Raw genomic sequence first — 9,459 nt, forward strand, 5'->3', positions numbered from 1 at the left:
CTCAGCGCACAGAGTGTGGGTGTTGAAACGGTGGGTGGGTGGGAGCCACAGCCAGCATTTGTTTGATTGGGGGTGGGTGGGAGGAAGAAAGACCCTTCCCCACTGCAGGCACAACAGAAAGGGCTAGATGGCCGGGTTGCTCATGCAGGCAGTGGCTCAGCACACTAATGACTGAGAGACAGCGGCAAGAGCAGAAATTGAGGTGTGCGTGGGCAGTCTGGTGCAAACACACCACGCATGGAACCGAAAGCCCTTTTCTTCTGCAACACTGAAGACGAGCTGTTGATCTCTTTTCTAGCACTGTCTGTGTGAAGAACGTAATATTACAGTTTTCAGAGGCGTTGCTGGAAACAGCTCCCGACATACAGAGGTCACAGAGTGAAAACAGAAAGAAAAACAGCCAGAGATATCACGTGTCATCCACCGAGTGATCAAACGTTGGAAAAGGTGCACTTTAGGAGTATGGTGCACTCTAGTGGTGAACTGGCTTGTGGGTAAAGAGTAACTAGATCAGACAGTAATGCACAACAGATAAACAATTGATCCTCGGATGTATGATATAATGTCGTACATTATACAAGTATAATATTTGCAATGCCTTAATTTTACTACGGCAAGTGTTTGGTGTATCTGCGTATTTCAAATAAACAGCAGTTTCTTGAATTATTCATAACTGCAATACATAGATCCTTGCATGTATACACGCGTGAATAATTCACGTAGAAGACTCAATTTGATTGTCAGAGGATCTCTGTAGATTGTGCCATATATCAGCAAGACTGGAGTTTTATTTAAACCGTATAAAACTGATATTACCATCTCTATCCGTTGCTTTCATATTATAAAAATAAATAGGTGAATAAGCCAGCTCTAATTTTAAAACGTACCTGCTGTTCAACACCCATTTATAAATAAAACCCCAAATAATCCACTGAGTTTAACTTTACAGTGTAAAAAGTGAGTGTTCTTTGGCACACTAAGCAAAGTGCTTAAAAGCCTTTAACTATGTTTAAAATTACAGCCAAGTGTTTCATTGCATTCATCTACCGTCCTCCAACTACAACTTTTTTTTCAGTGTTTTGCAGTCATTCAGAGTTCAACAATGGCACAACTTAATATGTAAAACATTTATTGGATATTGCATACAAAAAGACAAATCAAAGTAAAATAGAACACAATTAATGAGACACTTTTGGCATGCGCCCTCCTCTTGTAGGCCTTCAAAAGTCTTCGTACAATTTACCCCCCAACAAATTGGATTCATAGTTCACAATTTATGGCTCAATTTTACAGCCTTAGACTCACGTTTGTGTGCTTTTGATGGTAGTTCAAATAGCAATTTTTACAATCCTGTAGATTATTACAACGGATTGACAATTTCATTGCCTATTAAATACACCAAAGCACATTGTATCCGTTACACAAGTCACAGCCCTGTCTAATAAAACCTGAAAGAACAAGGAAATGACTTTCCTTTTGAAAACAGTGTATGTAACTAAAAGAAGCTAAATTTTTAATTCACAGATGTGGACGTGTTTGGCAAAGAAAACAGTTTCCATTCATATCACATGATGTTTAAATCTAAACAAAAAAGGTAGATTTTATTAGCTCAGAGGCCAAGTAACGAATGTACACAAATACAACTTTACTTGAGCTTAATTTCACTTAGATTTTACACAATTCTGTGCGCCCCAATCGAAATATAATCAAACAATTCGTTCTTGCAGAACCTTCAAAAGAACCCTAAAAATTAAACATGCAGATAATGATAACCCCATAAAAATAACAAAATAGTTCTGCACTGCATTAACGTACAAAAGAAAATTTTTAAATGTTTTCTAGGTCAATTTATTTTCTTCTTCTACACACTGCATTGTATATATTCACAAATTTATAAGACGTATAATGTAAATTTTAAATGCATTTAATAAGATTCTTGTGAACTAGGGTTTTAAAAATCCTGAGGAAAAAACCATCAAAAATATACGATTGTAGCTAAAAAACAAACTACAGTTTTACGCAGGTCGTCTGAAAAATTTAAACGTCAACCCTAGAGCTCAGATCAGTTTCTTATAAAAAATATTATCTGCATGCATAATGGTCTGAGAAACATTTAAAATAAAAAGTAAGAGTTTTAAAACGTAAAATGCAACAGAATCGACAGGGTGGATGGATGCAGATTACTCACTGGATTCGACAACTAAATAGGATTTAGTTTATTCAGTCTCATGTTTGCAAATTGCACAAAGCAAGCATGAACTAAAGGGAAATTTGAGAAGTCAAATTGGTTTCATTCGTCGTCCATTTCTTTGGTTAATCTGCACAAGCATCTGTGCTTTTGTAAAATTCAGATGCAATTTCAATGCAGAATCTTTTTTCGCATACTAAATTCATTCAAATTTAACATTCAACACTACATTCAAACTGAATATTTGAATAAACTGAAAATGTTTTGACTATTTAAATGAAGTCAAACTCCTTTGAATACTGAATTGAGTAGCTTTTTAAGTCTTTTTACATCTTACTCATCAGAAAGCACCATTCTGGTTAACATTTGTGTGCGTTATGTATTTAGGTTGAGCAGGGATCTCAAAAATGGCTCTCTGATTCAATCATACATAATACTATGTAAAGCATGAATCAAAACATGACGTTTAGACGGTCATTAAGAACAATCTAGCTTAGTTTCCACCCTGTAAATCTGGTTGGCGAAGCACAAAAACAATGTAAGCTAAGCACAGCTGTCAGTTACGGGCTATAGTGCACTACAGAACAATAATAATTCCCCATTCATAACCCCACGGTGATCAGAAAGTGCATGATTCATTGACGTGAATATGCAGATTCGTTAGTCACCGGCTCGCACAAATACGCTCTGATTTCTGGCCGGTTGACTCATTCTCGGATGGCATTCGCCAACGGTACGTAATGGGATGTCGAAATAGCGTCGCAACTCAAGATTAACTGGCTTTACAATTGAGGTCCGTACAAATAAAGGATGGAGGGAGGGGCATTATGAACTCATGATTTGAAGAATACAAAAGTAGTGGCTCTACAAAAATAAAAATAAAAGACAATGGTGGGAAGGAAGATACTAAAGGTGTGCGGCTCCATCACATGACGGCACATTCTCTGGGTCTCCTTGGATCGCCCTGGAAAAAAAAAAAAGACATGTTTTGGTTAAGGATGTAACTCAACATCTCAAGATCGCGGTTTTATAATAAGATCTTCTTTAACCTTCTGATGGAAGAGGTCTTCTTCTCCGAAGTCTGCCTCCTCGTCGTCGCCGTTCTCCATTTCGATCACGCTTTTCGTGACTGTTCGCTTCGCCACTTCCTGGAAACCAACGTTCAAGTTTCATAATTGGATTAAAAAACAAATGAAAAGCCAGAAACATGTGACCCTGGAGCACAAAACCAGTGTTAAGTCGCTGGGGCATATTTGTAGCATTGTAGTTGTATGTCAAACAAATAGCGTCCGATCCTAAAAAGCCATACATCAATTTAAAGCTCATTTATATATCTTTGAGGCGAGTTATAAACCTCAATTTCATAAAATGGACCCTTATGACTGGTTTTGTGGTCCCGGGTCACATAAGATGTTATTCTTCACACCTCTCCGCTGGAATTAACCAGCAAGGTGAGGATCTTCTCTCCGGTGCCCCAGGAGCTCTGGCTCTTCCACAGCAGGTCTGAAGGAGGACTGTGGGACACGCCGGCATCGGCGCTCCACACCTTTCACAGAAATCAACAGTTTAACATCAAGTCAACGTACTGAAGATGGACCTAAATGAAATACGGTCCTGTTCGCTTACCGTCACCGTCTGGCCGGCCTTCAGGACAAACTTGGGACTGAATTTATAGACTATTTCCTCTCCATCGGCAATTTGTCTCTTTAGTCGCCAACTTCCCAAAGATTGATCCTAAATTTGGAATAAAAAAACATTAGCTAATAAACATCATCATACCATTGAAGCCTGTTTATGCCATTGAATAAACTTTTCTTTTTTTATGTAATTACAACTTCTCATTATTTCGACTTTCGGTAAATCACAATTTTGAGAAATTAGCATTTGTGTGAAAATGCCAGAATTTTGTGAGGCATACAAAACTCAGAATTGCAAGTTTATCTCCTAATATTTCTGACTTTATAACTCACAACTGGGAGTTTACATCTCACAACTCTGTGTAAAAAAAAAAAAAAAAAAGTTATAATTGCTAGTTAATATCACATAATTGAGAGAAAAAGAAGAAGCCTTAAGTCTCTCGCAATTGCAAGAAAAATAAGTCAGTCAAAATTATGAAATAAAAAGTTGAAAATATTATTAATATTTTTTAATTCAGTCCATACCATACTTCCCCAGTTGAATGATTACATTTCCTTAAATGTTGTTTAAATATGTAAATGAGGCATTATCTAATTAAGTTTCCACTACCATGCATTTATTTCAAAATCCATATTTAAAACAATATAAGAAAATCAAAGAAAATACAGGAAAAAATAGATTGAGGCTTAAAATGCTATAAAATCAGGTGACTGATATATGAACCAACCCCTCAACAAAACACCTTCAGTATAATATATATATATATATATATATATATATATATATAAAATAAAAGTTTGGTGTTCGTGCCGCTGAGGTGCAGAAGAAAAACAAACTTAAAATAAATGTACTGCAATTGCAAGAACACTTGAGAGTATTTCAGACGTTTTTTTTCTACATCACATAAAGCCTAAAAATCAAACCTGACCCATGCATAAGAAAAGAGTGCTTTTACCTGTAGCGTTTTTACCCCTTAAACCATGAAGTGCAAAGAGACGTGTTTATTTCCACCCCCCAATGACCATACCTTATCAGAGTTGTTCCTGAGGGTCACGGACTTCCCCTCCAGGTCGATCTCCTCCACACTGACGCTTCCCGTGGCCTCGGCCTCCTGACTGATCTGCACTTTAGGAGCCACGATGGACCCCTCCTCCAGCTCCACACGCTTTCTCTTGGCACGGGTGCTACGTGAAGACATCGAGGTGCTGCTCGCTGTGCTGCGGGACACCGTGACCCGAGAGGACGGGCTGGGGGACAACTTCAGCCTACAGGAGACGGGACGCGTGTGTGTGTTAAATCTTGTATATGTTAGCAAAAAGTAAATGGGCAACTGCACCATGAAAACGGTTGTTTGTGAAACTACTCTGTCATCTTACCTTTCCTTCCTATCATCTGTGCTCCAAATATCTCAAGTGCAGACTATCTTTAACTCGTCCCAGTCTTCAAGATGGTCTTCAAGTCTGTGTGCTAAATGAGCTCTGACCTCTCGTCTTTCGACAACGCCGCTATCAGTTCACTCACGCGCGAGCGAGACACATAATTATCATTCCAGCGTGACATTTTACAACCTACCGTACTCCTGCAGCACGCATGCACAGAGTATGTCGAGAGTGAAGCGCAAAAATGTGAAGTGTGTTTGACGAGCGATGATAATAACCAGCTGCCAGAACGCAAGACACTCAAAAACACCTCGTTTGTGTGCATCGCTCACTTAAATGAGTCACGAAACCCAGTGAGCTTCCTACCTTGATGGCGTTTTACGCCGCATGCTTGTCCAAACATAGTAATCTGAGTGTTCGAACAGGTTTCAAAAGCTAACAATCTGCCTAACAAGTCACCATTTGTAGAAAAGCTACAGCACTCTTAGGTTTTCAAGCTAGTTTTGAAGCACTTTAGATATTAGAAATGCGCTCTGATGCCCATTATGCTCACTTGGGCTGCCTTCCTGTCATTTGTTCCTGGCTCGAGTGACTCAGACATGTGTATTAGACGCTCACCGGTCCTCCTCGCCCTCCAGCAGCTTCCTGTAGGCGTTGATCTCCATGTCCAGGGCCAGTTTGACGTCCAGCAGCTCCTGGTACTCGTTGAGCTGCTGCTGCATGACCTCCCTCAGCTCGGCCATCTCGCGCTCCTTGGCGTCCAGCTGTCGGCGGTACTTGTCCCGGTCGCTGGACAGCATGTTCTCCAGCTCGCGGATGCGCTCCTCGGCGGCAGACGCCTGTGAAGGGACAAAAACAGGTGCTGAACGACTGGATGCAGAGGTTTCAACTTGGACATTTAGACATCAGCTTTGGCTTTCTGCAGATTTTAAGGTTTCATTTTTTCCCAAAAGCACATGTGCTCCAGATTCGAAAAACTGTAGGGGCTCAATGAAAATCTAATTTATCGTCCCTAATAAACAGTTAAAATGTAATAATTATGTAATATACTTATAACATGTATGTGTGTAAATGCATATGCACTATATATAGTGTGACTTTTTAAATGACTATGATTTACTATTCATTTAATTCTACTATATTTCATAAAAACAACAGTAAGTTGTATCAGGATTACTGTTTTTCTATCCCTAATTTATCTTAAATATATAATCTCTTCAAATATTATATTAAATATGAAAATACATAATTTATTAGGCCATTTAAGATGTTTTTATAGATATTTATAAATAAAATACTTCAAAAATATTTTAAATAATAATAAAAGATATACACTTGATGACAAAATATAAAAATAAATGGAATAAAAATATATTTTTAAATAAAATATCAATTATAATATTTCATAAAAAACGAGATTTTAAAAGGTAGTTAAATAATGTAAATATATACTTGATGACAAAATATAAAAATCACGTTATAAAGAAATTCTAATATATAAAATATTTTAGTTAATTAAAATATCACTTAAAATATTTCCTAAAAATAACAAGAGATTTTAAAGGGTAGTTATTATGTAAATTGTATTAAATTGTCATTAACCAAAAAAAAAAAATTTTAATTAGTATAACCTTTAACCTTTTAATTTTTTTTTTAAGACCCATGGTCGCATATGCAAGTGCAAACTTTCACTCTCAAGTCATTATTATGGAAACACTGACAAAATCCTGCCTGAAACAGTTCATGTGGTGAAGTAGTGCACTGAAACGGAAACTACTCTAGTCATAGCGTCACTGGTGCAAGAGTGTATAAATAACATTCACCCTAGAAACAACACACACTTGACTAATCAGGACGTGCACAGGAACTAGTATTACGAGTGATGCTGTATCGTTATATAGGACACGGCGGGTGGTGTGTACCTGCTTCTGCAGAGCACTGAGCTGATAGCTCAGGCCCTCGATCCTCATGTGGGCTTCCTGCAGCTCCTCACGAGCCGTGAGCACTGCCTTATCGTTCATGTCAGACGACACCTTGGCGTTATCCAGCTGCAGAGGGAAGAGCTCAGTTAGCACACGCTCCCAAAAGCAGCGTTACTTGTGAAGCCAGTGTTTCTGACCTTGGCCCTGAAGGTCTGCTGCAGCTCGTCCTTGTAGATCTGCACCTGCTCCTCGTGCTGTCTGCGCAGATCCTGCAGCGCCTGCGCCAGCTTGAACTCGTAGTCCTGCTGCAAGCCCGAGTCCACCTCCACCGTGCGCTTCTCACGCCGATGACGGGTCTCACGCATCTCCTGCAGCACACAACAGCGTTCAAATCAGCAGCTCACGTTTAGTTCTGTGGGACTTTTATTTTGAAGCACGTTGGACTTTTATTTTGAACGCCTTTTTGGGGACTTTTATTTTGACATGGCATGATCTATCGAGTCAAATTCTTTAAAAATGTCATTAGTCGATTAAAATAACAAGACATTTGCGATGCTACCAAGCAAATACAATAAGAATCAACAGTGGACAAATCAACAAAACAAATGCGTAGGAAACGCAGAAGCTGCATCTGAAGTAGCATTTAGACGCATTTACACGCGGTTTAATGCAGGACACGAATGCCTTTAAACTGACGTTACACACACAATGTTTAGATGTATTATACATAGCAGGTTTAACACTGATATTTGACATTGTTTAATGAAACGATACTTTTAAAGTGAAACCAAACCCGCCAGTAGGTGGCAGTGAGTCACTATTAATAAGCGAGTCATTGTGATTGAACCGAATCATTTAAACGAACGATTCATTCAGGAACGAAACACCGTCAAGTCGCTCAGAGACGCAAAACAGCGCTGTCTGCATTATTTTTGTCATCGAAATGGCGCAAAAAAGACAAGTCTCTTAAATTAACTTCTTGTTTATTGAACTGTTCTAAAAAAAAATAATCATGCTAATTTTAAGATATTTGATTAACTATATGAAATTGATATAAATATATGCACTTTCCGTCCCCATATCTTCAATTTTGTGATAATTTTAAATGCATTTTTATAAACTGAATCATGCAGTGAAAGAACAGTCTAGATGCGCACAAGTTTAACCTACTAGCGTGCACTCTGTAGACGTGTTTGGTTTGGTTTACGCGATATACTCGATAACGTCAAATTAGCAATATATCTATCTATGGTACAGCGCTGACCTCCTCAAACATGTTCTTCCTGAACTCCAGCTCCTCGATCAGACTCTGGCAGCGGTTCTCCAGATCCACCCTCATCAGGGTCTCCGCCTCCAGCTGTTTCTTGGCCACGCCGTGAGCGTCTTCAGACTGAAACAGAGAGAGAGAGAGCAGCACCTCGGTTACTCTGAAGCGCAGGAGGCTGAAGGAGCAGCAGGGGACTTACTTTGGCCAGCTGAGCCTTCAGGTCGGCGAGGTCTGCGGAGAGAGACTTGTTCTCGCTGAGAGCCGTGTTCAGAGACGCCTCTTTCTTGTTGAGCTGCGCTTCCAGCTCCTTGATCCGAGCCTGAGCCAGAGCCAGGTCTCCATCCTTCTTCTTATAGCTGGAAAACAAAGTCAGACGGACGATCTTTGTGTGAATAAAGGATCAACACCAATCTTTAGGAGTGGGTTTCAGTGCATTACACTCATTATGACTGGACTATCACACTTCAGTGTGCTTCCTAACGTCTTTTCACATCAACATCTATTGTGTTCGGGTTTAATACACTGCTTGTTTGTCTGTTTTTAAACATAAGATACAAAAAATGTCTGATAGAAATATTTTATTGATGCCAGAGATCGATAAAAGATGCTTTATTGAACAAGAAGTATTTGTTTATTATGTTAGTGCACTAAAAGAGTTTGATCTCGCTAATCCCAAAGAGTTAAGCGTTTAATTTAACAAATATTCAATATGATAGTAATGGATTAGTTATCCAAAAAAAAAAAAAAAAAAAAATTATATGTAAATGATGAAAATGTAAATGATATAAATCAACATAAGTTACAGTAAAAAAGAATATATATATATATAAATATGCAAAAGTTTCTAAAAGTGTATATATATATATATATATATATTTATATATATATAACATTAAGTTATACAATTTAGGGCGATAATTAAATTACAAGAAGAAAAGTTATGGTACAGAAACAAAACAATGTTAAAAATGACCCAAAAAAATTGACAAATATAAAAAAAATATAAAAACAAAAGGTTATATAAATAACCAATAAAATAACCAATTTATTATATAAAAAATAACT

The 9,459-nt window shown here is 38.1% G+C and overlaps 1 protein-coding gene across 1 annotated transcript in view; it reads right to left on the reverse strand.

Moving 5' to 3' along the window:
* Positions 1-1,112: 1,112 nt before the first annotated feature.
* Positions 1,113-9,459, reverse strand: part of LOC127987497 (lamin-B2) — an 11,399-nt gene continuing 3,052 nt past the window's right edge. The window contains exons 3-12 of the mRNA XM_052589842.1: positions 8,594-8,750; positions 8,392-8,517; positions 7,325-7,495; positions 7,128-7,253; positions 5,824-6,044; positions 4,854-5,091; positions 3,815-3,922; positions 3,615-3,734; positions 3,238-3,336; positions 1,113-3,152 (exon numbers count right to left, since the gene is read on the reverse strand). Of these exons, the coding sequence (XP_052445802.1) occupies positions 3,114-3,152; positions 3,238-3,336; positions 3,615-3,734; positions 3,815-3,922; positions 4,854-5,091; positions 5,824-6,044; positions 7,128-7,253; positions 7,325-7,495; positions 8,392-8,517; positions 8,594-8,750 (1,405 nt within the window). The 3' untranslated portion in view covers positions 1,113-3,113. The remainder of the gene's footprint in view (positions 3,153-3,237; positions 3,337-3,614; positions 3,735-3,814; positions 3,923-4,853; positions 5,092-5,823; positions 6,045-7,127; positions 7,254-7,324; positions 7,496-8,391; positions 8,518-8,593; positions 8,751-9,459) is intronic.

Source organism: Carassius gibelio, chromosome B22 (assembly GCF_023724105.1).
Source record: "Carassius gibelio isolate Cgi1373 ecotype wild population from Czech Republic chromosome B22, carGib1.2-hapl.c, whole genome shotgun sequence".
Taxonomy (NCBI): Eukaryota; Metazoa; Chordata; class Actinopteri; order Cypriniformes; family Cyprinidae; genus Carassius; species Carassius gibelio.